The sequence below is a fragment of the Struthio camelus genome, chromosome 7, assembly GCF_040807025.1.
Source record: "Struthio camelus isolate bStrCam1 chromosome 7, bStrCam1.hap1, whole genome shotgun sequence".
NCBI lineage: Eukaryota > Metazoa > Chordata > Aves > Struthioniformes > Struthionidae > Struthio > Struthio camelus.
In genome coordinates, this window is record NC_090948.1 from 24,206,198 (window position 1) to 24,221,163 (window position 14,966).

At 51.9% G+C, this 14,966-nt stretch overlaps 1 protein-coding gene across 1 annotated transcript in view; it reads right to left on the reverse strand.

Annotated features, from left to right (window-relative positions):
• PDLIM1 (PDZ and LIM domain 1) overlaps window positions 1-14,409 on the reverse strand; it is a 43,687-nt gene extending 29,278 nt beyond the window's left edge. Inside the window, exons 1-2 of the mRNA XM_068950337.1 lie at window positions 14,206-14,409; window positions 2,614-2,765 (exon numbers count right to left, since the gene is read on the reverse strand). Of these exons, the coding sequence (XP_068806438.1) occupies window positions 2,614-2,765; window positions 14,206-14,301 (248 nt within the window). The 5' untranslated portion in view covers window positions 14,302-14,409. The remainder of the gene's footprint in view (window positions 1-2,613; window positions 2,766-14,205) is intronic.
• Window positions 14,410-14,966: the final 557 nt, after the last annotated feature.

Genomic DNA, 14,966 nt, shown 5'->3' on the forward strand with positions numbered 1-14,966 from the left:
TTTATGCTCTCACAAGGTATCCCTGTGATAGCAAGCAGAAAAAAAAGAACTGGGAGACTTCTCTAGAAAATTTGGAGCAGCCCGGCACACTCACAGCCGGGGCTGCGCCTGACACCCCAGCCGGCAGAGCTGCTGCGCTAGCAGACCAGAAGACCTTGCCAGGAAGGCTGCTGTGTGTAACTGATCCCGTAATGCGCTAAGACTGCAGAGCGTGGAGGCTGGACCCAAGAGCTGGTGGCACTGAAGCGCAGGTGACAGACCTTCCCCTTCGTACGCAGGCAACTACCTATAGAGCCATGCGGAGAAAGAAAAAAATCCCAACTCTGGCCTGATTGCATCTGTCAACCTTCCTGATTTGCTGACCGATAATACTGTTGAGCCTTAGTGACAGAGTTTGGCTCACCAAGGTGCAGGAAGCCCAGGCCACACTATAGGGCCAGGTGACGCTGGTCTTCCCAAAAGCCTTCCATCTCCTCCACCTCAGCAGACACGCTCTTCCCTTCTTTGAGGAAGGCGGGCTGACCACTCACTCAGTCTGCCTTCTCTGCTGCTTTCCAGTATCCCAAGTTGAATGGAAAGATGCCGCACAAGCTCCAACAAATACAAAATGCCCGCTCCATCACCCCTCACAGCCTCCTTCTGACATCTTCCATTTTAAGGTCTTGACCGTTAGTCTGCAGAATAAGGAAAGGATCCAGCCTCAGCGACAAACGCCAACTGCATTTGGGACAACGTAGTAACCGAGGCCCAGAGGAGACAGCTGAGAAGATAAAATACGCTCAACGGAGAACAACCAGGAGAGACTACACAATGCCACACCCTGACTGCCTTTAGGTATTAAAGCAGAGCCCTGTGCTATCATATTCACAATACAAACATCTCTAGCAGCTATCAAATCTCCAAACAAGCAGGCGATTCTTCCCCAAGCAGAATTTTACTCCCAAAAAAGGAGAGGGGCCAAAAACTGCACAAAGTCCCCTAGCATCATTTACAATGGACTTGACATAGAGTGATGGGTAATAATACCAAACTCTAAGACGGATGAGTAGTGAAATCACTGCTTTTCATATCCTTGCAATCTTGTTGCTCTCCTCAGCCATGCTGTCAGTGGCAATCATCAATCAGCGCAACAGCAGAAGTGTCCATCACACACTTCCTGCCACCTCGTTTAAACAGGGCCTTGACAAAGAGTTGGACTGTCCTAACTCAAAGCCGCTGCACAGTTTTACATGGCTGCACATCCAGCTAGAATCGTCCTGGGCAGCTTCCTACCCACAGATAATTAAATGCACATGGGGTAGCTATAAAGTTAACAACTTTGTAATTAACACTAGCAAACACATTTCACAGACTCAATGATCTGTAAGAGCGAGCTTGGCCAGAGGCTGCATCAGCCTTCCCCTCCTCTCCTCTTGCCCAGCCAGAATCACGTGGCAGCGGGCTGCTAAGTCACGAAGCCAGACGTTCCAGAGAGGGGAACGAGCATGCCTTTGCAGGAGGATTACAAGCTGCCAAATTAGAAGTCACTTTGAGAAAGCTGGGGCTGTCATGCTGCTGTAACACTTGCCACCCCTTCGTACAGCCTTCACCGTGCCCTTTATGAATTCCCTGACCAAACTCTCAGGTTTTTTTGGCCAAGATCCTTGACTTCTTGCTTGACTGGGAAATGCCTGCTGAACTACTAGCATTATCCAAGATACAGTAGAGGATTTCTGTTTATCACAGAACAGCCTGAACACCAGAACTTCATCTCATTTAAGGCATGCTATTGCAGCCCTTCCCGAAGCACGGCCCCCGGCCGTACAGTTGCTCTGTGGGGGAAGGAGGCCAGCTGAAAAGCTTGTGGTAGAGCAACGAGAAATGCCAAGCTGCCATCTACCAGCTGACTTCCAAAAGTGCTGGGTATCCACAGCTGCAATTCAAACCAACAAGAAGTGCAATCCTCTGCACCCCCTGAAAAATCAGGCTCCGGTACTTTTAAGCAATGGGTCAGTGAAAAGAAGACCCTCCCCTTTCCAGTTTCTGATGCTTCTCTGTGCAGCTGTGGCCCAAGAATGAGACAAGGGGTGGGAAGAGAGTGAAGCTGCCCATTGTCCCTCAGGTCAAGATGGTAGGAAGGCTGAGGTCATCCCTTGCCCCACGCTGGTGACCAAGAGAGCGGCCAAGACAACCCTTTTGAGTCTGTGCATAGCAAAAACTAGTCAATTAATGGTTTGGACAGCACACAACCACATATTTTAACTGCTAAATTAATGCAATAGGAAGAAGGGTTGTCTCTGGTCATACCTCCTCTGCTATCAGTGAAGTTTTCATGAGACTTGCCTTGAATTTCCTGCTGTCGGGGCCACAGAACAGGCTAACAGATTGTGTCACAAGTTATCAGCCAATTTCTCACTGGGAAAATTGTTTTCATAAGGTCAAAGTGCAGTAAATGCAAGCAATATTAAAGACTGAACTGAGGTTCCCTGTTGCAATCCAAGGCCTGGCCAGACAGAGCACCAAGAGGTCAAATTAAACAAAACAGAGGGGAAGGTCTGCTGTCAAACCAAAACATAGCTACCATCCACTCGGCCTCCCTCCCTCTTCCCACCCCAGCCTTGCTTAGGGACGTACCTGCTGACCGTCAGAGTCAGCTCATCTGCGCAGCCCTTGATTTTGTTCTGCGCCTCAAGGTGCGTCATATTGTCTGTGTTCACTCCATCGATGGCTATGATCTGGTCTCCTATGCACAAGTTGGCTATTGCAGCTTTGCTGCCTGGAGTCACCTAAGAGAGAACGAAAACAGTGACTGGACTTTTCTACCAATATTGCAGAGATTGCTGGAGCATTCAGGGCTTCTCTTGCTGGTACCTGGAAACAAGGAGGTAAAAACAGATTCTCAACAGATTCTCTCAGAAATGTATCTGGCCTCTGGGAGTTTGGATCCAGGCCTTAGATCCTCCTGACTATTAAAGTTAGCGCCAGGATTCTGTTTTGGCACCCACAGATAGAAATTTGGGGCAGGGTGTTAGGTGGGGGGTGGGGGGGTTAAAATGACAAAAACTGAATTTTCACTCAAGGAGATTGGCTTTGTACTGACAAAGAACAAGGTAGTACACTTCTCCAAGGGAGAGAGAGCATACAGACAGCAACTCTGCTCTTTGCTGGATGGAGAAGTGCTTTCCAAAATAGAAAGTGCTCAGGACAGCCAGAAAGTCTGATGCTTTAAGAATAGGGATGCTAGAAGAAGACAGAGAATCGGAATCACTACAGTGTGGTCAACACCAATCACCAAACAGCTTCTTCTGCATCACAAGTGCTCTTGGAAGGAAAGTTTGGGTTCAAGATTTTTGTTTGCTTCTTTAGTTTTAATAATCTGGTTTTAGCTCTTACTGTCACATCCCAAAGCAGATGGGAAGGCAGAAAGGCATTGGAAACCTCATCTTCAAATTGTGATCGGACAGTACCTTCTGAAAAAGTGACAGCATCATCCCCAGCACGCTAGTCTGAGCACAGCACACCTTGATACATTTTGCCATCTTAGATCTCCCTTTCCTCTCTATGCACTGTAATTTGCATCCCATATTTACTGCCACCCTACTAAAGAGCTGCTGTGCCCTGCCTAGGAAACAACTGATGAGAAAAGTCTTGGGGTAATCTCACTGGGATCCCAGAGAGAGACACTATGCAGGAATGCCACTGGTATAGTACCCCTAGTGAAAAAGGAAGGTCCCAGCTAAAACTTGACATTTTCAAGATAACCAACAAACAGCTCAATGTTTTCTCACTACTGCTTCCACTAAAGAAGTGTCCTTTTAACAGTCAAGATTTCTTTGAACCAAAATTAATATCTGGGCTGCTGGTAAAGCACGTAACAATCATTTGTGGCTTTGCAAGCTCTATGTAAGGCTTTGTGAGCTTTAGTGACTCTGAGGGAGAAGCATCATGATTACTGTGGGCTTTAATCAATTATTTAATAGGCAGAGGAAATGGGAAGGGTGGACTGCTCCCACACACGAGTACAGATTAGGACATGCCTTGGAGCTGGGACACACCTCATTTATGAGTCCATCACAACTGGAATTCACTCTATGCATTCATGCTGGGTTTCAGCATGCTGGAAGGGCTAGAAAGCAGCTGAGCAAACCCAAAAGAGCTGTCAGACATAAATAAACATTGTTCATAGGATTTAGAGTGCTCCTATTATGGGACTACATGGCAAATCATTTCCCCTAGGTAAACGTCCACCTCCTAGGGGTGTGACATAGTTGCTGCAATCGCTGCTTTCCTTGGGCCAAAAATGAGGCTGTTCAGCACATCCCCTCATAGCTGCAGTGGGACATTTTCCCCAACCAGAGAGAAGATTACAAGATGCTTTTTTCCCCCTTCCATCTCTCTGCCAAGACGATGCTTCATGCCAGAGAGAAGGATGGAGTATATCATAGTCGTCCAGCTTGGCCAAGGTGCTCAGCCTCAACCCAAAGGCCTTCAAATGGGTCAACAGAAGAGTGCCCCCCACCTACCTGCTTGCCACCTTTGATGCTGCAAGTACTGCAAACTGATAGAGTATGTGGTAATGAAAAAGCCAGGCAAGGCACCACACGGATACAGAAAATCTGCTTTTGGTGTGAAGATCGCTGCCTCCCAAGCTGCCGCATGCAACCTGCTTGTGGCCTAGGAGACCACCGAATGCCGCCTGCTGCCGCTCCATGGGATCCATTGCCCTGAGAGCGGGCAGCATTTCATGTTTAGTATTTTATTTCAGTATTTTATTTCAAAACTTGTAACAGGGATAGCTAGCAGGTCATGAAGAAATCTAAAGGGCTGAGAGTGTCCCACAGAGTTTGGGCGCTGCTGCTGTAGAAACTGAAAAAGATCCTTGAGAAATCACTACACAGAGGGGGCTTGTGGGAGGTGAGTTCTGGGTCCTCCTCTGGTCACTGTTCCTTAACCGAGTCACTATGTTTCTCAGCGCCTTTCTTTCCTCTGCTACCAAAGAAAGGAGAGGAGCACATTACTCACCTCTGTGCAGAGCCCTGAGCTCAGCACACTGTGATTATCGCTCGTTTTCAATCAGGTCAAGAATAACGGTGGATTAACGCCACCGCTGGAACTCTGCTGCAGGCTGGGCCAGGCGGGTTGTATTTAAAGACTGACAATATATGCAACATTTAGCAGGCTGTTAGCAAAGATCCTGTACCACGAGGAGCAGCTGAGCATGAGCAGCCAGCCAGAGACACTGAAGTACTGAAGCCTCCTCACGAAACCCCAAGACCCACTGGGATGAGAGACAGATGTCTGCAGGAGACACCTCTGCGCTTTGTCAGCGCTTGTGGTGTCACGTTCCCCTTCTGTGTCCCCTTCAGAAGAATCTGAAATTTGAGAGCTGCTCTTGATTAGATAAGAGCCATTGGTAGCACGAGGGTGGTTACGGCCACTCAGGTACCTACAAACCTCTCCCCTAAGGGAAAACCACAAGGCTGCACAGGCTTGAAGGAGATAAGCAAACTTGCCAAAAGGAAACATGCTTTAAAACCCAGCTTTTCAGTTCTTGAAATAACTTGCCCTGAAACGTAACCTTCCGTAAACTGTTTCCCTGCAAAATGCAGCTTGTACTGCCTGCCAGGACTCCTTATAGGAAACGTGTCCGCACAAGGGTGCGTTACTGCAGGGAATCCACCCCCCCCCCCCGCCCCGTCCTTCTAGGATGATTAACTGCTTTTAATAACACCTCCCTCCTGCATGGTCCGGGCTCATCTCCGTTCTGTCAGTGCTGCTGCTGGGATTTGCTCACTTGCCACCAATTAAGCCAGCAAAGCAAAAAACGTTTCTGAAATTTGAGAAGGAGCAGAGAGCTGCCACTAGGAAAATCTCTTTCTGCTTTTACCTTTGTGGCGCCCCTCGCGCGTCCCCAAGGCGCGGCGCCGCAGCTGGGGAGGGGTGGCAATGGCGAGTAGCACGCTGTGGGGCAGAAGCGGCTTCCTCCGGAAACCAGCTATGCCACACCTCGGTATGTTTGCTCCAAGGCAACTGCGTAACACTTTCCCATTAGGTCATTTCACTGTTTAAAAGACAATGCCAAGACACATGGAGCAGAACGGCTTGATGCTATACCTGAAACAGCTCCCAGAGCTCAACCTCCTGGGCGTTACACCAGAGCACGCCTACAGAAACACCAGCGATGCTCAGTTTGGCTGGCTTAGGTACCTGGCCTGGATGAATCCATGCAAGTGAAGCTGTCTTACGTCGAGTGGTCTCCAAAAATGAACGCCAGCTGTGAGATGAGAACAGAAGTGCATGACTTGCCGGCGAGTATCCCTCGGCATGGGGTCTGGGAGAGAGGTCAGCAGTCAGGACCAGAGCCTGGAGGTACGCTGAGCAAGATCTGCCTATCCTCTGCGTGAGAAACCTCACATACGCTCAAGCCTCGACTATTCCCAGAAGCTTCTGTCACTTCCATTCAGCCACGAGCATATAAAGCCTAGGCTGCCACAGGCATAATCTAGACACATAACCAGACACATCAAACTGGATCCCTGATACCCGTTAAGAAGGACTAAGCATCAGCTCAGACGCATTTGCCAGCATATGGAAGAAACAAATAATCCCCATAATCCATGAGCTTGATCCTGCACTCTTTACTCCAGCAAAGCCCAATGAAGTAGATAACGTTTTTGAACAAGTAATAATTGTAGGCTTGGACCCACTTTTTAAAGATGCCCCACAGATTCAGGATTGGTAAGGACAGAAGAAAAACCTGCATTATTTTCTTACATGGCGAAGCCAAATTTTGGGTACACATGCTTGCATGCACACATATATGTACGTTCCGCAATCATGACAATGGCAGGAAAAAAATTCAGCTCCCCTGCCTTCCCCATACACACGCTTGGGGTTCCACCTCACCAAAACCACCACAATTTCGCAAAATTCAGATTTCTGTCTCCCAGGGGATTTGCCCGCTTTCATTCCCTTGCGCTGGAGGCCAAGAAGAAAAGGAAGAACTTGGCTATGGCATGGCAAGCCTTCAGCTAGTATCTTTGGGCAAGGGTATTTATGCTAGACAAAGAAAATGCTTTGATTTATCAGCGGGAAGGAGAAGCATTGCTTCCCCAGCTCCCAGGCCTGCTTTATTTATAAAACTGCCCCACAGCCAGTCAGACATAACCACATTTTGCATTTAATGCAAATAACACCATACAAACTACTTAACCAGCTTGGCAGTCCCCAGACATGAGTTCCTGATGGTCCATGCAGTGCCTTCTTTGCGTCTGCAGACAAGGATCAGGGAGGCAGCAAAGGTCATATTAAGGGAATCTGCTGCCTACAGCAAATGAGAGAGAGGAACGCGCTCTGTGGAGAGCGGCATAATGCAGCTCTGGGCTAATCAGGAGATATGGGATAGTCTAAAATTCAATGTTATTGCTGGCGTACTCCTCCCTATCCATTCAGACACTACTTACTCCATCGAGCTCATAGTCTCTCAGAGACCCTGCAGCCTCCAGCAACACCCATCACTCCACACCCAGACACACAGAGGGCAAAGTGATGAGGGGGCAAGGAACAAGAAAATTAAGAACAGCAGCAAGGGAAGAGGCATAAACAGCACCTATCTGAGGCTGAGAGGAACATCACGCTCCATCTTTGCTGGACAGAACAGACATGCAGCAACATCCTTGTGGGGCCACCACTGACAACTAGACATCTCCGACATTCAAATTAATCCTCCCCACCCACGCACACTGCTGCTTTGCCATGAGTAATACACTCGGCACTGGAGTATTATGCTAAGCAGCTACAGTTTCTCCCGGCAGAAGCATGCAGCCGGGTCAGCGGAGATCAGAGGCTATGAGAAAATGCAGGCCGGCGCGTTCCCCATCCCGGCTCTTCAGGGCAGGGGGAGACAGGCTGGGGCCGTGCGAGCAGCTCCCGGACACCCTCCCTCCACGCTGCTCCCGCTCTCCTGCGGCACGGGCAGCCCACGGACGGACAGCGGCCCTTCGAGGCAAGGGCTCCCACAGCACCGCCGCCTCCAGCAGCCCCGCTCACAGGCACCTGCCCGCTTCCCTCCCGCTCCGCCTGTTTATGACCCCCGGATGAGGATTATTAGCACAGAAAAGGGAAGGCGTCAGGCAGAGCGTGGAGAGGGCTAGCCCCAGGGAGGTGGCGTAAAATGCAGACCAGTCTCATTTCACAGGAATCACACGCTCTGGACGCGGGGGGGTTACAGCACAGACCTCAAGCAAGCCACAGGGGAAAAAGACACCGATGAGACGATTTGCCCAGATGGATGCACAGTCGGTGGTCAAGGAGTCACTCAGCCTCAGAGCTCATTTTGTAACATGAGCCACATTAAAAAAAATATACAAAGATTTCTTACCAGACCTGAAAAACATTATATAAAGAAAGCTGCTCATTAGCTGAGCCTTTCCTCATAGTTTATTTCATCCTCTAAATAAAACATGTTCGGTAATCAGCAACTATCTAAGATACTGTGTCACTGTCCAGAACAACACCAACTGTTTATGCAGTTAGGGCATCCTGAATTTCCACGTTTATACTGCAAAAAAAATCCATTTGATGTAGTTTTTCTGATGCAGCATCCTTCAAATCCAAAGCACTTTACAAACCAAATACATCTCTTGATGAACAGTGATTTATGAGAGTGAAAGGTACCAGGAAGCCTGCGCATGCACATTATCCAGCATCTGGGAGCGAGATCAGGGAACAAAGAGGACTCTTTTTCTTCCAAGAAGTCCAATATCTATATTTCTCAGTTAAAATTCTGGGGTTTAAAGGTCTTGCACAAGATTAGAGCGGGTACATCTCATCTGGATGTTCAGCTCTTCTCTTTAGGTTCATCGAGAACAAGGTGGGCCAGATGTTGCCAAAAGAATTGACAATGGGCTCAGGAAATAGGACTGGAAAAGATCAAATCTGTCCCAAGCCCCAGAGCGCTCTACTATCTTTACTGTGGAAAAACTCAGCTAATTTCCCCTTGCTACAGTTGGAGACCACTCCTTGCCCAGACCCTGGCAGCCAGGGCGACCAACTAACTCCTTTCCTCGCTGCGGCAGCCCCTCATGCCTTTGAGGAGGCACGGACTGGTCCAGCCAGCAGCTGCCCGAGAAGCTGCCAGGGTTCATGTTGACTTCAAAGCCCGCCAGGTCGCTATGACAGATGTGAACCTGCGCTCCCCACGTCCCACGCGGCTCCCAGGGCTCTCCCCAGCTCCGACAGGACGCTTGCCGTGCACGCCAGCATGCCCGTCACGCGGAGGGTGCTATCCTTGTGCTGCGGCCAGGGTATGCCACCACACGTGCTCCCAGCAAGCCTGTGGTGGGGAGAGCAGGTCAGGAACGGACAGATATTTCCCCTTGACTTTATGCCCACGAAAGCTGGCAGCGCTCGGCACGCAGGAGCTGCAGCGAGCAAGGAGGGAGGTTTGGGTGTTCCTGCAGCAGGTAACAGCCTGGCATCGCCTTGCCCTGGGGAGTGTGGGATGCTGCGAAGGAGACAGAGGCGTTCCCAAAGTCTTCAACTGGAAAGGCAGTTCCTTCGGCCCCTCTCCTGCGCAGGGCATCTCACCCAATGCCCGGGGAAGGCTGCTCTCGCTACGAGCACGGAGTCCGCTCCGGCATGCGGCGCCCCTCGGGCTGCTCCAGCTTGGCTGAGATGAACCCAGAGACTTTCAGAAGACCAGGCGAGAAAAAACTCCCTTCGCAGAAGGCAGTGCAGCTCGCAAGGGAGACCCTCGCCCCGCTCTGTACGGGAACTGCCTGCCGCACAGCTTCTCAGCGGTGCAGGCAAAACGCAGTTTTGCTGCCCCAAAGCCACAGGGTCTGGAGCTGAGCCAGGATCGAGCTGTCCCTGCACAGGGGAGAAGAAGAGTGAGGCGCAGAGGTGGGACAGAAACCGAGAGACGGGCCCGGGCTGTCCGTCTCGCTTCTCCCATTGCCGAGCCTGCGAGACGGGCTACCGTCCACCGCTCCTCGTCCCTCGGCATAAACCAGCCGGGCGGCACAGCCACGGCCGTTTCGGCACGTGCCGCATCCGCAGCTGTGGCGCCCGTTCCCGAAGCCAGCAGGATTGCTCCATGTCGGGGCCGGCCCCTGCCCGGCACGGCCCCAAGGTACAGCTCTCCCGGCCGGGGCAGAGCGCCGGCTCCCGGCACCGCTGCCGCAGCGCCCTCCGCGCTGCACTGCCCCCACGGCTTCATAACCCTCTCCGTCCAACCTAGGCTTCCCCTGCAGACCGGCCGCGGCCGCAGGTTGGTCTCTCCTCCAGGGAAGAGTCCAGCGGTGCCATTAGCCTGCTGTGCATTGGGGTTATTTGCACAGCACAGTCCAGCCCACGCACCCTTCGGAGGGAGAACGGGCTCCCGCTCCCACGCTCATCCCACCGAGCAGCTCCGGCCTGACGACAGGTCCCCGTTAGCACCGCGTCCCGTAACCGCTATTTACTTTGTCGCACGGCGTTGCGGCATTGCGCCTTTCTCAGGCTGCTTCCTAACCGGAGGCCAGACCAAGACTGGAGGTCCAAAACCAAAGTCAAACCCGAAGGCATTTCACACCACAGGATTCAGCTCCTTGTCTGATTTTGGACCATTAAGTCTAGTTTTAGAAGTAAATGAAATTTCTCAGAAGTGGTTTGGAGGTTTGTTTTTTTTTTAAAAAAAAAAAAAAGAAGGAAATATCTGATTATCTTCCAATTCCCTTCTTGCTTTTAATCCCACGGTTTTAAAATATTACAAATAGATAAAGCATCAGACTAAACATACAGGGGCGAATTCATCTTACTGTGGCCAAAGTCAGCAAGAGGCACAATGTTGAGAGCTCAGATTTTTAATATGCTTGCAGAATTGGGCTGTCTTTAGGCTTCCTTTTCACTGGGGAAATGCCCAGTTTCATATCAAAACGTAGTTACTGGCTTTGGCGAGTTTCACAGATTTTGACAGACGTCCCTTCTTAACGAGGCTGGAGTTTTGTTGACAGGACAAAATTAAAGCCAAATTCCCCTCTGCTTGTGTTTCGGTCAGATAGTCTTACTCCAGATCAGCGCACCACGAGCACAAAACGCACGAATCAGATCGAGGACCGGGTTCATCGGTCGGTTCCCTACGTATATGCAACCGGAACCCCAAATCCATACCGTCGATCAGAATAAAACGGAAGCAAACAGGAAATAGCTCGTGTTTAGCCATTACCTGAGGGACGGAGGGAGATGGGGTCTATTGACTGCATCGCTTTACAGGCAGCTCCACTTCGCGAGCGGAGCGTGTCTCCTCATGCACTAGGTTACTTGCTCCTCCACCAGATCCACTAATCTCACAGGAATTAACTGGAAACTGCCCCAGCCACAGGCAAGCCACAGAGACCCTACTATCCTCTAGCGTGTCGGCCCACAGCTTGGGAGGGACTTGGGAAAAGCTGTACCCCATGAATTCATTGCACTGTATCTTCCGAAGAGTGATAAAGACCAAGGTCTTTCCTCATTCCCGTAAGGAAATTACGCAGTTTTTGATCTAGACTTCATTACACAGAGCAGCACAATGTTCCCTCTGAACGAGGGCTTTGATAAAATGACCACCGCCACCCTACAGCTGTAAAAAGAAACATGAATGCAGAAACATCTGCAAAGCATCCCTTTGAAAAAGAAAGGGAAATTCCACAAAAAAAGTCTCCCACGAAGCGCTTGTGAAATCCCTGCGCTTGGCTCTCGCTTGGAAGACTGATCCAACCAGCTCTAGAGACCAAAAGCATTTGCACAGACAAGACACTCGCGACATATCCGAGCCTGAAGCCGTTTTGAACATCCAGTTTAAGTGGAAAAGGGGCAGGGCAGGGAGGAAAAAAGAGATAAGAAGAGCTGTGGAAACACCATAATCTTTCATCCGGCTCTCATTAAGTTATGACAGGCCCTCGGTGGCATTTGGCCGCTGTCGGCCGGGTGCCGGCCCCCACGCTCCTGGGACGGGCGCTCCCTGCTCTCCTCGGCCCCAGCAGGTCCGGAGGCCCCGGCATCGCAGCTCCCAACTCCCACCGCCCCCTCGGGAACGAGCTGCCGCTGCCCCAGAGCGCAGACCCCTGGCAGCCCCCTTGGCCGACCCCTTCGCGGACCCTTGGCAGACGCCGGCCCCACGGCCAGGCCTGGCTGGCTCCCCACCCACAGGGCTCGGCGATCAGAGCGCAGCGCGCAAGCACAGCGAGCAAGAACAAAGTTACAGCCCCATAAAATCATCACATGAGGAGACTCAGACTCCATAAAACAGGAACAAAGTGGACCAGCTCTTTTTAACAGGGTAAAGAGGGGAACCGCCGAGAGCTTTGCTACTGACCCAAGGGGAGACAAGGAGGAAGGCGAGGAGTGAACCACAGGAAGGATCAACCTTGGAAGGTGAATTAAAAACGTCAGAGGCCAGAAGAGAAAGCTGTAACACGAGCTGCCAATTGTCAGCGTTTACATCACCAAAACCAGAGAAGCTATTTTATCACATTTCAGTCTCCAGGGTCACAATCAATTTCTCACGTAAGGTGGTATTTTTGCCTCTTTGCTGAGCTACGTCCCCGGTATGTGTCTCTGAGCACTGACAAAGGTGATGGAGGAGAAGAGGTAAAAGCAGAGACAGGACTTCGGACATACTTCTGCCTACAAGTCTTTTGCTGGAAGGAAATGACGACAACAACTACTGTTAACAATGAAGTAAATATCACTTCCCCCAGGCTAAAGCCACTGTCCTGCCCAAAAATGCTTTATAAGAATGAGGCATTATTACTGTAACGGAAAGAGGTTAGAGAGAAAATTCATCTCTTTCCCTCCCTTGGTGAGTTTGACAGCGGGGCAGCTTCCCCGGCCTTCGTGGGGCCCTTGGGGCGGCCAGAGCAGAGGGGAGCAGGGGGCCACCGCGCAGGCGCCATCCAGAAAACCACAAGTTTCATCATCCCGTTTTTCTCCATGGGCAGCTCCCAAAAGTTGGAGTTCAGGAACGCGGCCCGCCAGGCTTTCGCGGCCGGCCCTCCCGGGGCCCACGGCGATCCCCACGGACCGCCTGGGCACGGGTGGGGGAGGACACCCGCGCACACCTCTGCTTTGTGTGGTGCTGGGGCGAGCTGGCCACCTCTTCGCTACGGCCCTGCTCGAATCCAGCGGCAGCCAGGCGGGCGGCAGCAGGGCCCGCAGCGTCCGCACTTGCGCGCTGCGAATTCGGATGCAGGTGTGCGTAGGGACAGAAGGGAGCAAGGTAGGTAGAGCTCAACCCTAAAGCTTGGCAGACAAACACTTCAGCCGAGGAGGGCAAACTAAGTCATGCCATTAAGATTTCTTAGATGTCAAACTTTGCCATTTCCTAACTTTTCCTGAAGTGAGGGTAAGAAGGGCTTCTAATAGGAACAGGGAGAAGCACTTAACAGGGGTTAAGATGGCTTCTGTAAACAAAGGGTTTTCTTTTAACTATACATGGCAAGTAAAAGGACACGCGCATTCAACACCACCACCTCGGTGTGGCTTCCTGAAACGCTCTCCCCAGGTTAGGCAGAAACGCAAACTGCCGACCAGCCCGGGCAGGGATGATCCCCTCAGCCTATTACCAGAGGTTTGTTACTGACAGCTGAAGAGGGCTGATACCTGAGAAGCAAAAATACTGGTAAAAGCCACAGACTGTGTGAGCCACCAAGAATTTCGAAGAGGGAAAAGAGGGGAAAAGAGGAAAAAGGGGGGAAAAAGGTGGAAAAAAGGGGGGAAAAAGGTGGAAAAAAGGGGGGAAAAAGGTGGAAAAAAGGGGGGAAAAAGGTGGAAAAAAGGGGGAAAAAGGGGAAAGGGGGGAGAAAGGGGGAGAAAGGGGGAGAAAGGGGGAGAAAGGGGGAGAAAGGGGGAGAAAGGGGGAGAAAGGGGGAGAAAGGGGAGAAAAGGGGAGAAAAGGGGAGAAAAGGGGAGAAAAGGGGAGAAAAGGGGAAAAGGGGAAAAGGGGAGAAAGGGGGGGGAAGAAAAAAAACAGGAAAAGGGGGAAAAAGGGAACTGGAAAAAAAAGGAGGAAAGGGGGAAAAAGGGAAAAGGGGGAGAGGGAAAAAAGGAAACCGATGGAAAAGGGAAAGAGAAAAGAAGAAAGCCCCAGTTGTGTTTCCAACCCTGCCTCTGTACCCACGAGCCACCTGCCCGCCCCAGCGCCCACCCCGCTCCGCTCCGGTCCCGCCGCGCCGCGGCAGCCCCCGGCCCCGGCCCCGGCCCTACCCGGGAGATGGTGAGGGGCTGCTCGAAGTCGCGGCCGCCCACCAGGCGGAAGCCCCAGGGCCCGGGGCCCGGCAGGGCGATGCGGAGGGTCCCCATGCGCGCCGCTGCACCTCGCGGGACGCCGCAGCCGGCACGGCCCGGCACGGCCCGGCACGGCTCAGCTCGGCTCGGCTCGGCACGGCCCGCCCCCGGCCCGCCCCGGCCCGGCCCGGCCCCGCCGGGAACCTCCCGCCGCGGGAAACCCTCCCCCGGGGCCGCCGCTGCCCCGCCGGGCGCCCTGCCGCCCGGCCCGGCCCGGCCCGGCCCGGCCCGGCCCGGCCCGGCCCGGCCGCCGCAGCCCCCGGCGCGGCTGCGGCTGCGGCTGCGGCTGTGGGTATGGGTGTGCTGGAGCAACAGCAACGCGCGTGTTTTGCCTTCTTGAGTTTAAAAAAAAAAAAGCCGTCCACCACTTGTAAAATGAAAATTTTCTTTCTTTCTTTCTTTTTTTTTAATTCTCCCAGGTAAGGTTTGCAGGGCAGAGCCTATTGCTGGAGGAGGAGAATTTCAACCTTCTGCAATTCAAGTCTTATTCCTGCTTTTTCCTCCTTCCCTGCTGAGCATGCCACAAACCAGTCCCTGCAAGCATGCTGCAGCCGTTTCTCTGCTGGGCCCTTCTGCTTCTGCCCTAACTAAAGCTGACATTAAAAGAAAGCTCGATGGTTAGAAAGCAAACCGCTGGAGTGCAACCATACGCAGGACTGCCCCATTGTGGCACCTCTGAG